The following is a 24,725-nucleotide window of genomic DNA, read 5'->3' as shown; positions in this document are numbered from 1 at the left end:
TCATTAAACTGGATGGCCCATAATTGAGTCTGTAGTGTGTCTATCATTGGAAACTGAACAAAGTTTTGTTGGTTTTATTAATGTCATATGTTCCTAGGGAGGGTCTATTCAATAACTAAGTCTAGTTTCACAGTTACAAATAAATTATGATGTAACTTTGAATAAATTAAGTTCATCATAAAGGAAGGATACTGAGAGTTGCTACTACTCTTTCCTTGCGGGGCTCTCGTAAGGCGCTAATTAAAGTAACAGAGGTGTATATGTATGCATATATTTTCAATGATATTTGTACAGACTTAAAAAGAACTCTACAGAATGCATTATAAAAACCTTAATGCTGTGTGTCCCTAGTTCCCAGCTCTCTCATTAGAACTACTTAAATGAACACAATCTTATCTGTTAGGATAGCTATCAGAGTACTCCAAATACTACTTCTTGCAGTACCCTGTCCCAACCATTTGCCATCCTCTTCCCATTAGTCCTCAAGTCAGAAGCCCCGAAGATCTGTTCATTAATTTATGAACACATTTCTTCATCCAGCCAAGAAAATTGATTGATCCCTTACCAAATTTCAGGCACCATTCTTCAGTATGATTTATAGGCATGTTCAGGAAACACAGCAGTGATTAACACAGATGAATATAGTCTCTCTTGAGCTGAGTGGGGAGACAAAAGTAAATAAGCAAATATAAAATCATAAGTATAGGGCTTCCCCGGTGGCGCAGTGGTTGAAAGTCCCCCTGCCGATGCAGGGGACACGGGTTCGTGCCCCAGTCCGGGAAGATGCCACATGCCGCGGAGCGGCTGGGCCCGTGAGCCATGGCCGCTGAGCCTGCGCGTCCGGAGCCTGTGCTCCGCATTGGGAGAGGCCACAACAGTGAGAGGCCCGCGTACCGCCAAAAAAAAAAAGCTATGAAAACAAAACCTATGGATGGAGACCTACATGAAAGATGGAAGAGTGTAATAATGGCCAGAGTACATTACTGTGGCAGAAGCAGCAGCCCTTAAGGAGGACAACTTTATAAATTACAAATTGGATTTAAATAGACAGGGAATTGAAAGTGGAGACATTATTTTCTGCAGAAGATGATGGACAGGGGAGAACAAAGAAAATAAAACTGAGATTGTTAGCAAAATACAATGCTAAGCATGTAAGTTAGGACTGAGTCCTTAACTTTCATTTTTATTAATGAGTGGGTGAGTATAGATTACTGACTACACACAACCAAGCCTGGGAACACATTTTATATTTATGATCTTTGTGCCTAAAACTAGATTCACCTGCAATTTAATATGACACTAGGACAATGACTGGCCAAGTTTTAGATTAATCACTCTTACACAAAGATTTTTCATTCATATAATCTCAAACAAATACTGCGTCACCAATTAAGTTCCAGATCCTATGCACTCTGGCTGAAGATAGAAATATCTTGCAAGCCCAGCGTCACTTTCCTCTTTCTCTGGTAACAAATCACACTTTCTATTATGACAATGGCCCCAGTTATCGGCCCAGGAATAAACACTTGACTCAGGAAGAGCCAATTAAAGCCCTCCTTTACAGTTGATCGAGAGCTTGAAGGTTAGAGTATTTCAATCTTATGAAATTTTTGTAAAACAAAATTATTTCAAAATCTACTAATTATTCTTTAAGTTCTAGAAACTGCGTTCTGTGACTAAGAGGACAATTTATTTGCCGTCGGTTCTGCTCTGCCCACTTTATGTTTCTGTTATTGTGAGATAAAGGCAGTGGGGAATGGCAAACCAATTCTGATTCATTCAACACATGAGTGCTTCTTAGGTACAAAACACCATTCTGAACATTGTCCGAGGTAAAAAGATAAATAATACCTAGCCCCTTACCCTCAAGGATCTTCCAGCTTAGCAAGGGAAATAAAACATGCACACAGATGACTGCAACAAAAAGAAGATAATGATTGCTGCCAGACGTTTGGGGAGAATGAGTAGAGCAAAGAGAGAACACAGAATAAGGCAACATTCAACAGTCAGCCAAGAACTATTTGTTGAGCAATTGCAAGCTGTGACCTGGAAATGGAAGAGGAGAACATAGATCTTCACATGGGCAGGTGAAAAATCAAGTGTTATTACTTGTAACACAGCTCTTCAAATATATTTTTTGGCACCAAGTGCCTACTAAATAGCCTTAAATTAAAAACTAAATAAGGATACAGTCTCTATCAAATATAGCCTCAGGTACTGATGCCTAAATACTAGGATCACAGTATTTGTGTTCCCAAGGATGCCTTTCTATTGCTTTGCTTCTTTCCCCCTTTCCAAATTAGCTAATGCTGCCTTACCAGGATATCTATTTCACTTGTTCCAGCCTTTTTGATCCAATGTATTGAATAGCAGAATAGGTGAGTTACAAGAGCATATTTTGACTTCAAACAACAGAAATAAAATACTATATAATTGAAAAAAAAGAGGCAATCTTTCAGGCACATGTGGATCCAGGAGTTCACATGTTCTAACCAGGTCCCTTTCTCTCTTCCCCACCCCTTCTTCTCTCTGCCTTTTCTCCTCTCTGGTAGTTCTCATTATGGGATTCAAATATTTCCCTGTTTATGTGGGAGCTTCTGGCACAGGTGCAGGCTTATACCCTCGCAGCTCCAGGGCTGGCTGGAAGGGGCGGGCGCATCACAGCATAAGGTTGCACAAGGTGTGCACTTATATAGCAGGGCACCACATCTATGAGTGATTGATGATCACATTGTACACAGGGGTAGCTTCGCATAGTTTTTACATCACTTTTCTTGAAGATGGCAGTAAAATGGTATGTTTTTACAAAATCAAATAGTGTAACATTGTCCAAAAGATGTACATAAAGCATTTAGAGGAAGGAGGCTCCTTTTTCTTTTAACTCCGGCACGGATTGTCTATTGGACAGTGGTAACCCTATGTCATCAACCTCGTTACTTCAGCAGAAGTCCAGGGATTAGCCCTGCATAACTCTTGTTAGCCTCTATTCCCTTCCTTGAACACTGTAGCAAGAAGGTTGTTTTCCTCCTCAAACCTTAAGTGTTGAAACCTGGAGGAGGGGCATGTCTGAAAAGAAAATGATGGACTGGACTCTCCCTAGAAGGAAGATAAATGGGTGGTCAATAAGAAAAAAAATAAAATCCTCTGTACCAGGAAATGTTTGGAGTGTTGTTTGGGTATCAAAAAACGGGTGCCCTACACATAAAGCAACAAAGGATATTGGTCTAAAAAGAACACCATGGTCCAAGGTGCATGACCTATTTCAACAGAGGATTTGAAAGTTAAAAGTTAACCTGTAAAACATTCAATTCAATTTCATCATTTTACAGATGGGCAAAGTAAAACTCAGGCACAGGAACAGAAGTGCCAAGGTCATACAGGTGGTTGGTGGAAGAGACAACCAACTTCCCAACTTCTGACTTTTTAGGTGTGTGTGTGTGTGTTGTTTTGTTTATGTGCAAGGACATTTTTCTTTAGTACACTAATATTACAACAGAAAGTATAGTCTTGTTTTGGTTTTCTCTGCGCCCTCAATTCTGTATAAGACAGTTTCGCTGCCCTCCAACAGAAAGGCTCAGCAAGAGTAGAGACCACCATAAGCAGTACACGTGGGCACCAAGGGCAGATACATTGCCCTTCCTTGTGTAGGAACTAGGGCCACTTGTTGCTTTAATGGGCCAAGTTTGGGCTGGACCTACAGGAGGGGACACCTTTGAAAAACAGCTTCCTAACTGCACTACAACCTGCTCTGGCATCCTGGTTCCACTCCCCAAACCCCCCAAATCTTCAGCCAGAAAAAAAAAAAAAGAAGAATGGATCACTGGATCGATGGGGAGATTTCTGTCTGCTCCTCCTACTGCCACCTCTTTCTTGCTATTTCCTGCCCGAGGAAACCTGACATCAGCCCAAAAGCATCTCTGGAAATGGGTAGGAGGGAGCCTTACACCTGTCAGCGCCAGAGAAGAAAGGGCGCTCTGTAGAGTTCTCAGTTGTTCCATCTCTTGCGATGAAAGGAAGAAAAGGAGCGAATCCGCCACAGATTTACTGGAGACCAGGGTTACTTCATCCGGCTCCGGCCACAGTAACCCCTGAAGACCAAAGATGCATTTCCATTCCCAGCATTTCTTGTTGGCGTCTTTCCCTACAGGCTAGCCCAGTGCCTGGCCCCAGAGAAGTCTCTGCATAAAGGTTCTTTAGGTCATAAATCAGGCTCCTGTGTGTATGTGTGTTTTTCTTAGGAAAAACTGGCACAGACGAATTAGCAGTACAGACTGGGGTCTCCCTACTACCCTTCATGCTTGGCGGCATCACCTTCGACTACCTCGCATTCTCCCGGCGCTGACAGTCCCGGCTCCGGACCTCAGGGTTGGAAGCAGTCAGCCCCAGCTAGAACCGCCCTGTCCGGGGCTGATGCCACCCTGTGCCTAGAATGCGCGTGTGGGTGCAGGCGGGCGAGCGGCTTCTACATTGAGACCAAAGCAGGAGCTCAGCCTTCGCCTGCGACCTGCAATCCCCAGATTCCCTGGGGACCTCGAAACTCCCAATCGGAGGTACTCCCCCCCACAGCCGCCCACCCATTCCCTCCCCCCTTACCTCAGCACGTAGCCCCTCCCTGCGTGATGATGCAAAACCGTGGGGAGGGTGGGCGCTGGGAAGGGTGGGGAGAGCCTGAGAGCGAGCGAGGGTGGGAGGGAGTGGGCGGAGGAGGAGAGGGAGCCGAACGCGCATTTAAAGCGATAGCCATGCTCGCTCTCTCCCCAGTGCTGGGCTGTTGGAGAGCTCGAGCTGCAAGCCACCGAGCGCGAGCTCGAGCGCGGCGCGCTGGCCGGGGAACCCAAGAGCGCACGGCGCCCCAAGATGGCAGGCGCCGCGGGACCCCCCACCCTCGCCGGCTGCCCTTCCCCGGGCGCCCCTACCCTCCTCGCCCGCAGGAGACCCTGGGCTTCCCCGGAGGAGCTCACCCCAAGGGGCCAGGACTCCGGCGAGCCCGCCACCGTCCCCTCGAGTGCCGCCGCCACCACCGCAACCGCGGGAGCAGCATGGTCCAGCTGGGGAAGCTGCTCCGCGCCCTGACTCTGGCGAAGTTTCCCTGCTGCGTGCTGGAGGTGCTTCTGTGCGCGCTGGCGGCGGCGGCGGCGCGCGGCCATGAGATGTACGCCCCGCACTCCATTCGGATCGAGGGGGACGTCACCCTCGGGGGGCTGTTCCCGGTGTACGCGAAGGGTCCCAGCGGAGTGCCCTGCGACGACATCAAGAGGAAGAACGGGATCCACGGGCTGGAAGCGATGCTCTACGCCCTGGACATGATCAACAGCGATCCCAACCTGCTGCCCAACGTGACGCTGGGAGCGCGGATCCTGGACACTTGTTCCAGGGACACTTATGCGCTCGAACAGTCGCTCACTTTCGTCCAGGCGCTCATCCAGAAGGACACCTCCGAAGTGCGCTGCACCAACGGCGAGCCTCCGGTTTTCGTCAAGCCCGAGAAAGTAGTTGGAGTGATTGGGGCTTCGGGGAGTTCGGTCTCCATCATGGTAGCCAACATCCTGAGGCTTTTCCAGGTAGGGGGGCGCTCCCTCCGGGGCAGAGCGCGCCGTAGCTCCCCGCGCTCTTTATCCTGAAGGCTGGCTTGGACTCCAGGGGTGCGGGGTCTGGTCAGCCTTCGCTCATTTCCACCCTGGAGATCCTGCCGAATCCCTCCCACCTCACCGGAGGAGGTACTTTCCCTGCTTGATTCATTTCCCTTCCATCTCTACCCTGTCCGCGCTCCACTCCATCCGGCTTGACATTCTGGATTTATGGCCCCATTGACAAGAAACAGTCTCCGAAAAACAAGGCGATGATTTAAATGGGTTTGCATTCGAGTGAAATATGGTTCCAAAACAGGCTTGTAAAAGTGCCGGGCTCCTGTGAGAGCCACTTAGGCGCAAGGAATATGAAAGATGAGAAGACGCCTAGAAACTAGGCATTTCTCAACTCCCCAGCTTCCCTGCCCCAAGCCGCCCGACAAGCTGCAGCTCCCTTGGAAAATTTCCAGAAGAGCTTAGGGAGGCAGTTCTTAAACCGAAGGCTAGGTCTTCACCTACATTTGGACGTGAATTGCCCATTTCGCTCGGGTTGGATTTCCCGACCTGTAACCTGTCTCTGCGAGGGCATGGGGCGGAAGGCGTGGGGACTGTCCTCAAGCGGGGAGAAGCCACCCGCAGACGTGCCCCCAGGTGATTTGCTCTGGGCAGTTGTTTGCACCGTCTAAACTGCCTTTGCGATCCGGCCACTGGCAGGAGCCGGGCGATCAGCTTTCTACTCCTGCCAGCTCAGAGCCCGGAGGTGAGCTCATGCTAACTGCGAAACACAGTCGCTTTGTCTGCACCCACCCTGTGCCCATCCTTTCCCACGACCTCTCTAACGCAGCCCCCAACCCCAGTCCTGGGTTTTGAGGACGATTCTCAGAGCCAGACAAGAAGGCGCCTGGAGGGAGGCAGTAGGGTGCGCTGAGCAAGGCCGGGCGGTCCTCTAGCTCCGGGTGCAGGCGGGCAACGGCGGAAGAATGCGAGGACGGCTGAAGATGCGAGGACGGCGGATCGGGCCCGCTGAGCGGTGGGCGGTGCTGCAGTGCTCTCTCACCGCCTGCTCCCGCAGCCTCGGCCCCAAGGCTCCTGTGCCGCCCTGGGTATAGATGGATGGCTTCTGGATGAAGAAATTGAGTTTCAGGGTCTGCGTGACTATGGGTTCTCTTGTTTCTCTGTCTTTCTTCCTGTGTGTCTCTCTCCTTGTGTCTCTTTCTCCCTGCTTTTTTTTTTTTTTTGTCTGTCTGTTTTTATGTTCTCCCTTTCAATTTCTGCCTCTCTTTTCCTTCTCTACCCCTATCTCCAAGTTTTTTGTTCATCTCTGTCTTGAAGTGATCCTTTCCTAATGCACAGCTCTCTCCCTGCCTGGTAGGACCCAAGCTCCGTTAGTCCCTTCTCCAGATGTTCTGGCTGACCCTTATGCTCCCCGTAGCTAAAAAGTCGGCTCCCTCTCAAGTGCCTTTCCTGAAGCATGTTGGGTTTCTGGAGGGGACTCCTTGTGAGATTCAAGCTGTCACTACATCAGCACCCAGGGGTATGAAGTCTGTGTTTGTGCCAGAAGGAGGGGTGCCTGTCTAAAGCTGCAGCCTGGTATGGCCCCTCTGAGCCTCTGAGCATCCCTAGCACCTGTTGAGTATGCCACCTCTAGATGTTTGCAAGGCCAAAAGTGCTTCTGGGCAGCCTTCACTTTGAGGTAATGCTTTCAGGAAGAGCCTGGGTTGTTGGAAGCAAAACCCAGAAGCACTTCCTTTACCTCTGAGCTTAAACTAGAGAACCTGAGGAGGCAGCGCTGCAGGGAGGATGAGGCCAGAGGTCACCTGAGAATCACAGGGGCAACTCACAGTATTTTTACTGGAGCTCTGGGGGTTGAAGGCACATTTGCTGTTTGACATTTTAAAAATTATTTTGGTGCCTTCACTTGGAGCTTGGGAGCTTGCAGATGGGCCTGCCTGTCGAAAAAAGAGTGAAATCTTAAAGTCAAGAGAGAGCTTGCAGACTAGGTGAAGGATTGTGTTTGCTGAAAAAGATTCCAGGGGGAGCTGATTCCTTCTCTGGTGTGTGGATCTGAGGCACTTGCAAGAAAAGAGAACGCTTGCCTTATGCTTAGTTCCCCCGTTCCCTGGGCTGGGAAGGAAAGGAACTGAATGCCAGCATTAGCAGTGTGCGTTGGGACCAAAACCATTCAGAGAAAACACTGTCATTTTCCTCTAATTTGCAAATTGCAGCTATTCATGTTGGATTGAACAGCTGAGGGAAAAGAGCCCCCAGTTTTCACCTGCATTTATTGAGAAGAGGCTGGTAGTAGGAGGGATGCACCAACTTGTGGCTTGTGCTGCAAGCTGGATATAAGCTTGGTGTGAGCATCCTGGTTAACCACTGCCCATGTTCAAATATACAGAGATAGATTCCAACAGTCTCTTCCAGTAGCCTTATTTTTGCGTGTGATCTTAGAAGCTCCTGGCATGTAAGTCCAGCCCCCAGTTTCCAAGCCTCTGTAAACCTGCAAAATGAATAGAGAGAATAGTGGAACACAGACCCCTTGTTCAAAGACACAGTCACTTTAGGGAAAGAGGAAAAGAACAGGTAGGTGAATCTTCTCTGGGATTGCAGGGTTCAGCTCAATGAAGACTGTCCTGGATAAAAGAAACTCCTCTAAATGGTTGAATTCTTAGCTCTCCAGAGATTTGAGTTTTCTTTTCCCCAGTCCCTGTGGGTTGCTGTGGGGAATGTGTCAAACCTATCATTTGAGATAAAAATTTATGGTGAGGTAAGCTTCTAGGCTGGGGGAAGGAAGACTTAGTGACTGAAATGGGGGATGCTAAGCACTGGGGGGCAGGAAGGAACAAGGAGCTAGTAATGGATGTAACAAATGCTGCAGCTGCCAGCAAAGCCTGGATTGAACTTCCTTCCTGAAAATGAGGACCCGGGCAAGAATGACCGCTCAGATGTAAACAGTGTCTCTGACGGGGAATTCTCATCTGCCTGCCGGTGGGCCAGAGCTGAGCAAGTCCTTTCTGTCTCCTCTGTATGCACACTGAATTGGTTAGTAAGTGACATGTCAGAGGACAGGAATCCTATTCAGTGGATCTTTCAAATCCAGGAGTTTGAGGCTAATGAAATTAGTGTGAGGCCAGGGCTCTGCCAACTAGAAGTAAGTCACTGCAGCCACCCTGCAATGCATTTTCAGCCTGAAGGGAGCATCAGGGAGGAATTTCGGGAGATTTGTTTCGGAGCCTGTACAAAATAATACTCTCCTAATGCTAAGAAAGATTAAATGTAAATTAATATTGACTACGAGTAACATATTTAAAAAATAATCGCCGAGTGGGGGATGGCTTAAAGTGGAGAGATTATATAATATGGTGTCCAAAGAATAAATCTCCTCTGACCACTGTTTCATGGGCTATAAGTAAGATCTATCACAATGGAAAGTAATGGGAACGTTTTTATTCAAGGCTTCTCTGCTATTGACTTGAGAGCAAACACTCTGAGAGTATAAATTACTCTTGCTATGTGCTGACTCTGAATGAACAATATTTCATGTGCAGTGACATGGTCTAAGCTATAGACTTGGAATTGAATGGCATCTGTTTCAATTGTTTTGTTCTCTCAAGAGCAACTAGATAGAAAAAAGTGGTCAATTTGACCCTTGTGGGAGCGTGTTGCAAATGTAAACCTGTGTCCCTCATACCATAAATGAAATACATTTGTAAATTTGTAAGTGTTTTCCTTCTGTTCATTGATGCTTGAGTATAATCTCAAACTTTGGCAGCAACATTTTATACATAAGTACTTGGTTTTCTTCCTTTCTTCTTTCTCTTCCTCCTCTCTCTCTCTCTCTCCATCTTATGTAATTGAATAGAATTGGGCACCTAGGATGATGTGGTGTTACTATAGTGGGATTTTTTTTTTTTAAAAAAAAACAACTCTAACTTACCCTTTTAAACATTTCATAAATACAGGTGTCAGTGCCATTTGGAATAGTCTCTATAACAATTTCTGTCTCCACATTTACTGTGTTTCAGCAAATTTACCTAACAGATGGTGAGTGGGCAATTTTTAAAGGGGCATTTTTTAAAAGAGCGGAGAGGGAAGGAATAGAGACAGGCACATACTATATTTGAAGTTGCCTCCACGTGTATTTTATGTATGTATACCCATACAATTAAGAAGTCTTTGGATGTTTTATCTTCAAGAATAATTCAGATAATGGATTACTTGACTATCATAAACATTTAGGGTTTAACAGATTCGTTACATATAGACGTTGTATCATGGATTTAAAAGACCGTAGCCAGCGGGCAGCGGCGGGCGGAGCGACCGAAGGGCGGCGCGGGCTGGGCGTCGGGTGCGGGGGTCCGTGCTTCCTCGCGGGAGAGGGCTGGGGTTCGCCGGAGACGCCGGGTTGCTCCGCGTTGCCAGGTTACCGAGCGCGTGCCCCGCGCCCACTCTTCCGCCCGGGCCGCCCTCGGCGCCGCCTGAGCCGCGGTGCGGGCTGCGCGGGGCGCCGGGTCCGCGGAAGCCTGGGTCGGGGGCTGCGTGAGGGACTCTCGTCGCGCGTGGACGCTGCGCGAGCGCGCGGGGGACGTAGGGCGCCGACCTGGGGCTCCCCGGCGCTCCGGCTCTGCTCCGGGCGCCCGCTCAGGGGCCTCCGGCGCGAGGCCCCCTTCGTGGTAAAGATGGCGGCGCCCAGGCGGGCCGCGCCGAGGTGAGCTGGAGCCGGGCCCGGAGAGGGGTGAGTCTGTCACGCCCAGGCCTTGGACCCCGGGCTGGTCTCCCGTCTCCCGGGGAGCGGCGGGTGAGTGGGCGCGGCCGCGCGTAGGTCCCTCTCGTGGGGTGGTTAGCTCTTCGTGCGTCCGCAGACTTCTGTCGTCTGATAATCAGATCTGGGGTGGCCCAGGTTGGAGGCGAGGGTGCTTGATTGGGGAAACCTGAGGGGTTTAAGGACTCTGTTGGGATCGTTTCAGACCCCAGCAAGAAGCTGAGCAAGTTTTCTCCTCTCTTCCCGGCTAAGTGTTCTCCCTTCTCTGAAAACGCCAGCTTTTCTGAATCACCGTGTTCCTCGGGGGGATACAGTTGGTGGTTCTGACCGTGGAACGTAGGACCCGGCGCGGGGAAGCCTGAGCTGGTTCTAGTTACTTTGTTTGCAAAGCACTTGTCTTGTCTTTGGAATCTTTGTGTATGTAATCAACGTTGGGAAGAACCAGCGTTTTCTCCTGCAAAACACTGCGAGGGGTAACTTTATACGTAAGAAACAAGTGGGCGTTCACATCCATCTCTTTTCCAACCACTGAGTTTTGGTTGTGTTTCCTTTCTTTAAGTTTGTCTCGTTTTGAACTGATAACCAACCAACCAACCAAACAAACAAACCATAGCCAATTACACAAAGTATATACTCTAGTCTCAGTCCTGCCATTAATTAGCTATGTTACCTTAAGTCATTTATTTTTTCTAGGTCTCATTTTTCTCAGGTGATGTTTTTTCTATGAAAAAGTATAGTTTCTAGAAGTCGCTAATCTCTGTGTCATAGTTCAGCTTGGAGAAAACCTGTTCTTATCCAAACTCCATGACATTGTATTTCCAGCTCCAACTTTGGACTTTGAGTGAGTTGGGGGCAACTTTTTAAGGATATTTTCACACAGCTTTTTTAGTTAGTATCAGTCTAGCTGACTTGTCATACTCAGACTTTCTCCCATATTCTTTTACCAGTGTGTTCCTTAGTCATATATATAAAGGCTGTTGTGGAAAAATGACCTCCTGGGTCAGCTTACTGCATGGTCATCGACACAGGGCAGGGAGTAAGATTCTGTGGATTTTACAGAAGCAGATACAGGTTTCATTATCCATGTCCTCTCCCCTTTCATCTTACAAAAACAGCAGGCTTTTCTTGGAGAACTGCCAGATAATGCCATCCTGCCTCCTCACGGGCCCCGGGGATGAGTCGCCCAGGGACTGAACTCCAGTAAAGCAGGTGATTGGCTCATGGGTAGGCATCTGACCTCGGCTAAGTCTATCAGACTGCTCCCCAGGACTTTTCTCTCAGAGCAAAATGGAAGAATTGTCTTTTCTCTCTGGAATTTCTAAGCTGGGGAGATATGACTCTGGGACTCCCAGTGACCATCCAGCACAAGAAGAGACTTTCTGTAAAATAAAGTCTTGCAGAGGTTAAGCAGGGCTGAGCGATGGAGAGAGAGCTGGAACCCTGCTAATACTCTGGAACTTCCATATCCAACTGTATCTGAATATGGCTGCATCCCTGAATTTCTAGTACTTGTTTGTTGAGGTGGTTGTTGTTTGGTTTTTGTTTTTAAATTTCCTTTGACTATTTTGAATTTGTTTTCAGCCATGTGCATTTGAAAGCATCATAGCTAAAAGAGCTAATTTCCTACATTAATGTCAGGTTTGCTTCCTTAAGTGAAAAATAATATCCGCTATTTTCTTTAAATAAAATCCTTCTAGCTCAGGTTTGAGATATTCAAAACTCTGCCTCCTACCCCCCTCTTTTCCAACATTTACTATATCACCTTGAAGCATTTATGACCACATCTTTCCCATCTAGACGCAGTTGAGAGAGAGAGCAAAGACTTCTGATATAAACTGCAACCTATACGCCTCCTACCTGGAAGCTTTAGAACATACTTGATTCTTGTCATTAAAGCAAATCTTTTGTTGTTGTCTCCAGGGCACAGAAGCATTTTCATGGCATAATGGAGTACAAAGTACATTAAGCCTAACTCTACTTCTCATCCTCTTTGACTTTAAATAGGCAGAAAAGAACAATCTCAAACACATTTTCCCAACAAATAAAATACATATATGATTATGTTTAGAAGACATTTATGCAACGTATAGTTAGACTGATTAATTAATGGACCTTTCGCCAATTGGCACAGTAAATATATATGTTCAATGTGCTCAATTAAAAAGAAGACAGTAACATATTTTTACAGGTTAATTATCTGAGAAGAGTATTGTGCCAGCACACTTGATACTACAGTATTTCATGTTTGACAGGTAATCTTCTTTCAGTTATATTTACTGCTAAATGTTTCTTGGATCAAGCTATTATAAGGTCAAAAGTAAAATGATATGAAATTACAATGATACAGGGACACATATCCCACTTTATGAGAATAGAAGTTCTAATTTCTTTTCAGTACTACTAGTAGTGACCACAATACTAATTTGAGCCCTTACTATGAGCCACTGTGCCCATATACATTTAGTTCTTACAGTAGTTCTGCAAAGGGCATATAATAATCCACACTGTAAAGCTGAAGAAAGTGATTCTCATAGCTGAAAGTCACATAGCTGGTGAGTGGCAGTCTAGATTCAAACTTAGAGTCGTCTGACAATGCCCAGGTTGTTGACCACTATGTACACTGCTCAGTTGTTGCACCAGTAAAGAAGTGCTTGAAATAATTATAGATTTGCCTACCCTGAAACTGCAGTGATTTAAAGACATCAAAGTTGCCAGTTGCTTAACCACATCTACTTACAGTAAGAAATTACATTTTATTTCATTTCTAAAACAAGATTAATTCTGCAGGCCCATCGAAACTTGAGCACACAAATCCTACCTCCAAATGAAAGATGCTTGTTTTCCATTATTCAACACATGGCCCTGTACAGCGGCAATAAATATATAGTAGAATTTTCTTTTTTTTTTTTTTAACATCTTTATTTGGGTATAATTGCTTTACAATGGTGTGTTAGTTTCTGCTTTATAACAAAGTGAATCAGTTAGAATTTTCATTCAAATAAGTGAGAAGAGAGGTTTCTTCTTGTCCTGATTCAGTGCCCATCATTATGGATTATGATGGCTCTTCCCAAACTTTACTTCATTCACTCCACTCTTTCTACAAAACTCCAGTAATGGAATCCATCATTCAGATATATGTGCAAAGCGAAAGGACTGTATTAATACAGTTGCTGAAAGTCAAGTTGATAGAGCACAGGAAATACATCCTAATAAATGCAACATTAATGTTTGTGTGGGCCTTGGAGTGAGGGGTAGAAGAATTTTCAGTTTAATGGAATATTTTGCCTCTTGCTGTGAAAGTGCGGCTTAATAGTCTTGTAATTGGTCATTTACAGAATCCTCCATCTCTGGGTTTCATGCTTTCTTTACTCTGCAGCTGTTGATTCCTTCTCTTGTTCTGGATGGAAGAGAGCCACTTCAAAGGGCTCAGCCTGCCTTTTTGTGTTATTGTTGAGATGAAGATATTTCCATTTATTAAAGCACACTATTTAAACATTTTTATCATGTTTTAAACTTGACTGTGTTCTGAAGGTATGAGCACAGGCAGACATAATGGGGGATGTTTTCCAGGAGAAAACATACTCTTATCAAAGGAATTATCAGAATTTTCATGTATGGATTGAGAATCAAATTCTGGAGTTAGACCTGAATTTAAATTTATACTCACAACTTATTACCAGTCTCATCTTGATCAAACGGTTACCACACTTCTCATCAATTTCCTTATCTTTGAAAGCGGAATAAGAGAAGTATGCCTGGTGGAGTTACACATCAAGCTCATCTGATAGAATATTCATAAGGATTTTGCAGAAAATATACATGGAAATATTTTAGCACCGAGTTTAGCATGCGATTCGTCTTCAATACATTTAAGAGCTATTATTTTATTATTATTATGCTATCACTAAATATCACTATTACTTAAATGTCATTATTGCTAACATTGCTGTAAAACTACCGGAATAACCCATGATGAATTCCCCTCTGCTGTTTCCTTTGTTTAAATGGAAAATATATATATAAATCTAGACAGAGAACACTTTAGTGATCCTATTCAGTGGAGTGAGAATTTCCATGGCACTGATTAAAACAAATCCTGAATTGCATGGACTTAAGATAGCAGAGAGGGGCTTCCCTGGTGGCGCAGTGGTTGAGAGTTCGTGACCCGATCCGGGAAGATCCCACATGCTGCGGAGCGGCTGGGCCTGTGAGCCATGGCTGCTGAGCCTGCGCGTCTGGAGCCTGTGCTCCGCAACGGGAGAGGCTGCAACAGTGAGAAGCCCGCGTACCGCAAAGAAGAAAAAAAAAAAAAAAAAGATAGCAGAGAGGCTAAGAGATTTGAAGTTAGACATCCCCAAGTGTGAATTCTACTGTGACCCTCTTCTAGCTCTAGAACCTTGAGGAAGTTACTTAAACTTTCTGAGCTTTACTACTAGTTTCCTCTTCTGTATCTTTTTCAGGACTATTTATCAAGCATCTTCCTGTTCTCTATGGTTGGACGTATCAATGAATAAATCAGACAAGAGCCTTTGCCTGCGTGCTCCTTCTTGCATGCTTTCTCCCTCCTTACACTCTCGTGTGGAAACGGATGTTATAAATAAACTCTATGCTTTGTCACAGGTTGATGGACGCTACGGGAGAAGGAAAAGGATGTGAAGCTCACTGAAGAGGCTTGGGTTGGGAGTGCTGGAGGAGTGTACAGGTAGGTTCTGATTTTAAATAGGGTAGTCAGGGTGGATTTTATAAGTTGACATTTGAGCAAAGACTTGAAGTGAGGGAGTTGTCAGAATGTATGAGGGGGAGACCACTCCCTGGGAGCAAGAATAACCAGTCCCAACACTCTAAGGCAGAAATATGCCCGGCAGCTTGGAGGAATATCAAGGAGGCCACCCTGACTGACTTAGTCAGTGGGGAGGAAGAGACAGCAGGAGGGCTGGAGGTCGGATATGTGATGGGATGGATTGGGTAAGTCCTGGGAGGCCATCACATGCATTGTGTCTTTTACTCTAAATGTAGGCAGCCAGGGGCAGGATTTTAGCCGAGGTGTGGCATGAACTGTCTCTTTTTTGAAAAGCATAGCTGTATCTGTGGTCTTGAGGATGTGGGGAGAGAGTGGAGTCAGGGAGAATCTCGGGAGGCGACTACAGGATCCTCGAGGTCTATGTTGTTGGCCTGCACCAGGCTGCTAGCGGCTGGTAATTCTCAGAAGTGGCACATTGGAAAGGTTGTGACAGCATTTCGTGGTAGATTGAATGCAAGAATGGAAAGGAAGAGGGGGTCAAGGGTGAATTCGAGATTTAGGGCCTGGGGAACTGGAAAGGTGTGGTTACTGTCACCTAAGATGGAAAAAGTTTGGGGTAGAGCATGTTTGGGGGATTAAAGACCAGTTTTGGAGGTATAAGATTTGAGATGTTTTCGTGACATCCAAGTAGAGATGCTGAGTACACAGTTGGATACACAAGTCTGCAGTTCTGAAGAAAGGTCTAAACTAGAGATACACTTTAATACAATGGAGATATTAAGAATAATTACATGGAAGCGCTATTTTAAAGATAAAATGAAGTAATGCAATTAGCACTCTGTCTTCTCAAAACATTTAATAACTGTTAGCTAAAATAATTACCTGAAATGAAAAAATACCTATAGTTTCTTTTGTTGTTTGCAGTAAAAGTGAATAAAATGTCACAATTATTTTAATAGTATTTGTGACATAGTAGTTTTAGTTAAGACACCATGACTACAAACATTTACAATAAACCTTTCAGTCTCCGGCTTTTCACTCTGATAGGGTACTTGGAACCATATTTTGTAAGGTTTAAGTTAGTTGTCATAGGGTACCTCTTTAATTAGAAGTAATTCTGAACTGCCTAGTTCCATGCAGTTTTATATACATATATGTATAATTATTATTTTATGATTTATCAAACTCAGTTGAAAATTTGCATCACTGATATACATTAGAATTTAAGCATTTACCCAGGTACTCAAGGAAAAAAATGTACTTGTCTTGTAATTTCCATAGGGGTACTTGCTTTCACATCTTCCCTTCACTTTGCAATTGCAAACATGGCAGGGGAAATATTATCTTACTGGTCTTTGAGTTCCCCTTAGCTATCTGCAAGTCCTTAAACAGCCTTTGTGGCTTAACCAAAATTCTCTTCCATCTTCATTCCGCTAACAGATATTGGTCTAAGCATATACTTATACTAAAAACTGCATGACCACGTTGTCTCTACACATCTATAATTTTATGTTAACACTATCATTATGTAAGCTATACTTTAATTGTAATTAAAACAGATTTTATGTCAACACACATCCATTTCTAGTGTTCATCTGGTGTTCAGGGGGAGAGCAGCATGTCGTAAATTTTATCAAAATATAACATCTGAAGAATAGAACAGAGGGTAATTGTGTAATTCTGTATTCACTCTAATTAAGTTCAGTGGAGTTGGCATAATAGAATCAAGATGAAAGAAAAAGACATCGAGGTACCATGGCTCCCTCTCCTAACACACCCTTTTCATATCCGAGAGCAGAGACTCAGCACCTTTCTGTACAGAAATGGAGACAGGAAGAGGCCAGAGGATGAATGACAGGCATGAATGAGGTGGAACTTTGAAGAGCAACATGGAAATGAAATACTTCTTTTGTATTTGGTAGGTGGGGAAAATGTACCAGCGTGTATGCCTACTGGGACCACGTTTTCCAGACCAGTTAAGCCCAGTGTCCACTGTGCTGTCCCACCTTCCTCGTAAGTAGGAACATACTGTTACTTGAATCTTTGCTTCCTGTTTCTTGATAGCTGGTTGAGAAGATTATCACAGGAACTGCATCTTGTTAGCAAACACACTGTTTTGAAATGATTGACACTCACTGAAGAGTGGCAACTCCAAGCTTGCTCTCTCTTGATCTTGGACTATTTAAGTCTGGAGTGCAGGAGTGGGTTACGGGGAAAGACCATTGGAATTCTTATGTCTTCAGCATAATGGTTATAGCATAATGGTTAGGAGTGTAGGTGCTGGTTCAAATCTCTGCTTTCCACTTGCTAACCATATGAGCTTGGGCAATTTACCTGATTACCTGAACCTTAATACTCTTGCCTATAAAATGATGTTAATAATATTTCATCCCCATAGACTTGTTTTCAATGTTAAAATGAAGTCACTTACACCAAGCACTTAATACAATGCCTAGAGCATAGTAAAGTCTATTATTACTACTACTACTGCTACTAATACTATTATTATTATTACTGTCACGACGCCAGGTGCTAATTTTCCTATGCCTTATTCCATTATCTTCTGCCCTGTCCCCCCATTCTGTCTTGTTTCTGTACAAGGGTAGGTTTGTCACAGAGCATTTTCTTTCCCTAGTGTCTGACTCTTAGTCATCAAGGTGACTGATCCATGACCTGGCATTCATTGCTGCTCGTTGAAGCAACCCATTTTGAGAAGGGGAGTTGGATATTGATGCCAAGTTGGGTCAAGGAGAGAGAATTTTCTCTCTTCTGCACTCAGAGAGCTAAGTGAAATATTCAGGCCTCAGAAGGAGAATCAGGCAAAGGGCAACATGCTTAATTTCATACCTTAGTGATTAAGAACAAGTCAGACAGGCTGGATTTGAACTCATTTCCGTCATGTACTGACAACGGGATCTTAGGTGCTTTTGTAACCCGTCTGAGGCTCAGTCAACATCTGAAAGAGACAAATAACATTATCAGGACCTAGCGTATAGCCTCCTTGTAATAAGTGAGTAAATCCTTTTAAAACGTTCAGCACATTGTTTGGCATATAAACACGTAATAAAATTTAGCTTCTTTGACTACTACCGCTGCTAATATTATTAAGTAGCTGAGCAGATCCGAGGCCCATTTTTTTCTTAGATTGCACATAATCATTTGGACAACCAGCTCACATTGATCAACCGTTGCTTATATATAAACCCCCATGAACCCAAAGGTGCTTTAACTCTCTCCCAGTCAGAGCCTGTTCTGGGGGCAGAAGCAACACCGGCACTACCCCCGTCATCTTTGCCTTTATTGTCACTACACTCGCCTGCCGTACTGAGCACTTTCTGTTTGCCAGGCACCAAATTTAGCCCTGCGTATGCACTGTATCATATAGTTCTCACACTCAGGTGGGAGACGTTATCATCATCCCCAATTTTCCGATAAAGACGCCGAGGTGTTGGAAAGGTAAGAAACTTGACCCACAGCAAGAGATGGAGCCGGAGTATTCAAACCCTTCTCTCTGACCTCAAGAACCCTTAAATATTAGCATACTAGTACATCCTGGTAAGAAAATCTGCTTCCAGCCACTCTGGTGAGAGTAGAAATGATTCTCAGTCCCCACATTCCTCTATTGCCCATGCCACCCTAGCCTCAGGACTAGGTGGGAAAGGAAGTGATCTCTTCAAAGAGCAGCCAAAGGGAACCTACTCCCTTCTGCCTTGTCGTAATCAACTAACCAATATTTTATTTCCTTCTTAAGAGTCCCCACGTGTTCCTTTTGGTACTTAGCTTGGCCTTTTAGAATTCTGACATTCTGTACATGACTCATCCACTGTATTTCATGTTACTTTATTGAGGTCAAGTATAGGGTCTTACTCATCCTGAAGTCCAGTTATCCCTGTCGCATGTAACTCTGTTCTTCTCTTCTTGTAGGACATCTGCAGGTATTTACTTGAATTTTGTTGAATTGTTCTCATCAACAGTACATTAAAAGTTATACAGAAAGTGCTTTCTTATAAGGAAAACCATCTAAATAGATTTCTAGCTCTTTACTTTTTATAGCACTATTGTAGAGATTATAGATCTCCAGGTAATATTTTTTAGATTGAGTTCTTCATATCATCTTATTTTTACATATAATGATAAATCTGAATTTTCTCTATCAAAGCTCTGAGACTTCACTGGCTTGTAACTTAGCTTGTTGATATGTGTAGTTGACTTTTCCATTTACAATGATGTTTGATCGTGGTAAGGATGGGGCTGGGTGGGAAGGTACATCTTAGGGCCATCAATTGGTTTTGTAGAGAACTGACAGAAAGATCTAAAGTCTCATCATATTTCTGCAGAACTCATGAATCATTTTATTATAATTCTATTCATTCAGGGAGTATAAAACCATTTTCAAATTGTTATTCCTAATTTGTTCATCTTCTCTTCCTTAGTCTTAGTGAGAAGAGAGCAGGCTGAATGGAAGACAGTCATTATGACCACTGAGGCCACTAGGGTAGGCATCAGTCCCAGAGTTTTGTTTTCATCTCTCCGCTATTAATATTGGCTAATGTCTTGAGTGCTTACTTGGTGCAAATTACTTAGCCGACCATGGCAAATGGGTTGTGTCATTTCATCCCCTGATAGTCATACAATTAATGTATGTATTATTATGATATCCCATAATGCATACATGGAACAGAGCCTCAGAAGTAGTTATTTGCTCACCAAAATATGGTAGATGTGGAATTTGGACTGAGGTCTGATAGACTCCTAAATCACTCCTAGTGATTTTTACCACTGAATTAAAGTTGTATACCTCTGGAGAGTAGACAGTTTCTAAAATTTCCTCAGCTCTAATGTTTTATAATTAAATTTTTGTCTGATGGCAAGCTTAACAGTTAAGATGGGTAGGAAGGAATGCCAGCCTGTTGAATGGAATTTCCCTGAAATGAGCCAGTTCACTGATTCATTCACTCAGCATGTATTGAATGTTTGCTCTGTGCAAAGGCATTTTAGGCATCACAGTGGAGTGAGCGCCCCTTCCATAGACTCTCCTGCAGCACTCAGAGAAGTCTTGGACTGGTTTGCCTGTTATGGAATGGGGCTTGGTGATAGAAGCCTGGTTTGTCCTCCACTGATAAAACTAAGACTTACTCATATGAGTTTAGAGGCATCTTGAAGCCGTGGGATAGTAACACATATGAATCTTACCATTTTTGCCTGGGATTAATGATATAAAGGCTTTGGATTTGGGTATGGAAAATGGGTGCAATTATGGGCGTGTTGGTTCTACATATATATGGACATCACGTGTCATCAGCCTGCAGCTACCTGCCATTCCTCACTACTTCTTTTCACAAATCAAAGAAGTACCTTCTTATCTCTCCTGTGGATAAGCTCTTGACAGTGGCACTAGGGCCTCCCTCAATAAGTACATCATTGGCTAAACCAGTGGTTTCTCAGATATGCTCATTGGACAACGCTTAAGGTGGATTGACATTCCACTGCCGAGAATAGAATATGGTGTTCTTTAGAAATCGGGGGGAAAAAATAGGCCACCAGATGTACTTTCTTTAATTTAAATTGTTTATATATATGAACAATTGTTATATATGTGTATGTATACTTGTTCATGTATATGAATGTTTTAAAATTGAAGAGATAGATATATACACACACACATATGTATATTTAAATTTTGGCTTCTGTTAGCAAGTAGTAAATTAAATTATTAGCAGATCCATACTGCAGGGAAATAACCAATCAGATTTCATTCAATAGCTTGCTTTTTTGTAGATTTATGGTTGTGATTTTATATCTGCAGGTATGTTTGCTGAAGAAAATATTTCTGCCACTTTACACAAAATTAAATTCATTTAATACCAATGCGGCATGTCTCAACTGTCTTAATATAGTTTTAATCTTGAATCGCATCAGAAGTATGAAATTAGAATCATACCCCAAAATCATTTGAAGATATAATTACTTTCATTTCCCTTATACTTTTGAGACTTTTGAAAAATAAGTTTTTAGTTGTACTTATCTGTTTCTGTCTCTCTAAGGATAGCAAACACTGAAACACAATTCTTTTTAAAAGTCAATATTAAAAATATATTGTCGGGCTTCCCTGGTGGCGCAGTGGTTGAGAGTCCACCTGCCGATGCAGGGGACACGGGTTCGTGCCCCGGTCCGGGAAGATCCCACATGCCGCGGAGCGGCTGGGCCCGTGAGCCATGGCCGCTGAGCCTGCGCGGCTCCGCAACGGGAGAGGCCACGACGGTGAGAGGCCTGCGTACCGCAAAAAAAAAAAAAAAAAATATATATTGTCCAAGATGATCAAAACTAAGGAAGTGGCAAAGAAATTCAAAAATTTAAACTTTCAAAGGGTGCTTTTTCTGTGAATGTGTAGTACTTGTTCTTCTGAAGGAATTAATCTTTTTAAAAATTTAATTAACTTATTTTTTATTGAAGTATACTTGGTTTACAGTGTTGTGTTAATTACTGCTGTACAGCAAAGTGACTCTGTTATACATATGTATATACATTCTTTTTCATATTCTTTTCCATTATGGTTTATCACAGGATATTGAATATAGTTCCCTGTGCTATATAGTAGGACCTTGTTGTTTAGCCAATCTATATATACCAGTTTGCATCTGCTAATCCCAAACTCCCAGTTCATCCCTTTCCCACCTGCTTCCCCCTTGGCAGCCACCAGTCTATTCTCTATGTCTCTGATTCTGTTTCTGTTTCATAGATAGGTTCATTTGTGTCATATTTTAGATCCCACATATAAGAGGTATCATGGTATCTGTCTTTCTCTTTCTGACTTACTTTGCTTAGTATGATAATCTCTAGTTGCATCCATGTTGCTGCTGCAAATGGCATTATTTCATTCTTTTTTTTAATGGCTGAGTAGTATTTCATTGTATATATGTACCACATCGTCTTTATCCATTCATCTGTTGATGGACATTTAGGCTGTTTCCATGTCTTGGCTATTGTGAATATTGCTGCTGTGAAGATCAGGGTGAATGTGTCTTTTTGAATTATAGTTTGGTCTGGATATACGCCCAGGAGTGGGATTGCTGGATCATATAGTAGGTCTATTTTTAGTTTTCTGAGGAACCTCCATACTGTTTTCCACAGTGGCTGCACCAACTTACATTCCCACCAACAGTGTTGTAGGAGGGTTCCCTTTTCTCCACACCCTCTCCAGCATATGTTATTTGTAGACTTTTTAATGATGGCCATTCTGACTGGTGTGAGGTGGTACCTCATGGTAGTTTTGATTTGCATTTCTTTAATAATTGGCAGTGTTGAGCATCTTTTCATGTGCCTATTGGCCATCTGTATTTCTTCTTTGGAGAAATGTCTCTTTAAGTCTTCTGCCTATTTTTTTGATTGGGTTGTTTGCTTTTATTGTCATCAAGTTGTATGAGCTGTTTGTATATTTTGGAAATTAAGCCCTTGCTGGTCGCATCATTTGCAAATATTTTCTCCCATTCTGTAGGTTGTCTTTTCATTTTGTTTATGGTTTCCTTTGCTGTGCAAAAGCGTGTAAGTTTGATTCGGTCCCCTTTGTTTATTTTCATTTTTATTTCTATTGTCTTGGGAGACTGACCTAAGAAAACATTGGTATGATTTATGTCAGAGAATATTTTGCCTGTGTTCTCTTCTAGAAGTTTTATGGTGTCATGTCTTATGTTTAAGTCTTTAAGACATTTTGAGTTTATTTTCGTGTATGGTGAAAGGATGTGTTCTAACTTCACTGGTTTATATAAGGCTGTCCAACTTTACCAACACCACTCGCGGAAGAGACTATCTCTTTCCCATTATATATTCTTGCCTCCTTTGTCAAAGATTAATTGTCAAAGATTAACTGAGGTGTGTGGGTTTATTTCTGGGCTCTGTATTCTGTTCCATTGATCCATATGTCTGTTTTTGTGCCAATACCACGCTGTTTTGATTACTGTGACTTTGGAGTACTGTCTGAGTCTGGGGTGGCTATGCTGCCAACGTTGTTCTTTTTCTTCAGGATTGCTTTGGCAATTCTGGGTCTTTTATGGTTCTGTATGAATTTTAGGATTTTGTTCTAATTGCGTGAAAAATGTCATGGATAATTTGATAGGGATCGCATTAAATCTGTAGATTGCTTTGGGTAGTATGAGCATTTTAACAATGTTAATTCCTCCAATCCAAGAACATGAGATGTCTTTCCATTTCTTTGAATCATCTTCACTTTCCTTTATTAATGTCTTACAGTTCTCCGCGTATAAGTCTTTTGCCTTCTTGGTGAGGTTTATTCCTAAGTATTTTATTTTGAGGGTTGTGATTTTAAAAGGCATTGTTTTTTTACATTCCCTTTCCGATATTTCATTGTTGGTATAAAGAAATGCAACCAATTTCTGTATGTTAATCTTGTATTCTGCTACCTTGCTGAATTCGTTTATCAGTTGTAGTAGTTTTCATGTAGAGTCTTTAGGGTTTTCTCTGTATAGTATCATATCATCTGCATCTAATGACAATTTTACCTCTTCCTGAAGGAATTAATCTTGAAGTTCTACTAAGACTTCTGGAATACCTGTTTTAATGAGCCACTACTTCCTGCCTGAGATTGCACTATGCACCAGAGATTCTAGAATTAGCATAATAAAACTAATAATGCAAACAACAGCAACAAATCTTCACAAACCTTCCTTGCAAGGAAGTAAAGTCCACTGGAAAAACAGACAAGTGAAACACACATTCAAAATGGCAGTGATTCTCAAACATTTATGTGCTGAAAAATCATGACAAGCATGATAACCAGGGCAATTACTAGACCCCTTCTCCAGCTGGACAGGTGTAAGGTCCTGTAACTCTATTTTTGGTGAATGCCTCCAGGAGAGTGTGAGCCAGATGTTCTCAGTTGTCGTCAACCTTTAGTGTGCATCAGATTTGCCTGAGAATATTGTTAAAACACAGATTGCTGGGCTCCAGTGCCAGAGTTCTAACCAGTTCCCAGGTGTGGCTGATATTGCTGGCCCAGGGACCACATTTTGAGAACCACCTTTCAAAACTCTGCAGTATGCGGTTGTGTGTGTTGTGAATGAGACGGGCCCAGAGAACCAAAGGAGGGCAAAGGGACTCTGCCCTAAATTAGCCAAAGGTAACAATAGCAGCTAGAATTGATTGACCCAAGAAAAAATTATAAGAACTTTACCTACATTTGCTCATTTAATCCTTTCAGTAAGGTACGTAGGTGCTACTTAGTGTTCCTCTTTTACAGGGGTGTCCAGAGAAGGCAACTACTTTGCCCACGTCCTAAACTGGTAAGTAACATTAAGAATTCAAGTCTAGGAAGTCTGATTCCAGAGCCCACACCTCTACCCTTTCTGCATGTAGAGAGGAGTAAAGGGTTGTCAGTGAAGCCTTCCTGGGGGCCCTGGCCTCTGAGTGTAGATAGAAGGATGAGTGGACATAAAGATCATTATTTGTGTGTGGTGGGGGTAGGGGAGGAAGTATGAGGGCTTCCAGAAGAGCCCGCCCTCCCCATACATCTGCTGTAAGCAAGTCTGATGATCAGGAGTCCGGAACATGAGTATGACTATGGGATACTGAGAAGGGTTCTAGAACCCTGAGGTTAGAGTTCTGGATCAGTTAGTAGGTAACAGAAAGTGAATGAGTGATT

The 24,725-nt window shown here is 43.4% G+C and overlaps 1 protein-coding gene across 1 annotated transcript; it reads left to right on the top strand.

The window, feature by feature from the left end:
• Nucleotides 1–5,150: 5,150 nt before the first annotated feature.
• LOC309958857 (metabotropic glutamate receptor 7-like) lies at nt 5,151–17,035 on the top strand (the record flags this gene model as incomplete). Its single annotated transcript, XM_082835000.1, has 3 exons — nt 5,151–5,561; nt 14,950–15,031; nt 16,993–17,035. The coding sequence occupies 2 exons, from the start codon at nt 5,151–5,153 to the stop codon at nt 14,983–14,985; spliced, it is 447 nt and encodes a 148-aa protein (XP_082691126.1). The 3' UTR covers nt 14,986–15,031; nt 16,993–17,035.
• Between the last annotated feature and the right edge of the window lie 7,690 nt (nt 17,036–24,725).

Source organism: Leucopleurus acutus (assembly GCF_964270905.1).
Source record: "Leucopleurus acutus genome assembly, chromosome: 3".
Taxonomy (NCBI): domain Eukaryota; kingdom Metazoa; phylum Chordata; class Mammalia; order Artiodactyla; family Delphinidae; genus Leucopleurus; species Leucopleurus acutus.
Note: the sequence above shows the minus strand (reverse complement) of the source record. Positions and strands in the feature narration are given on the sequence as shown.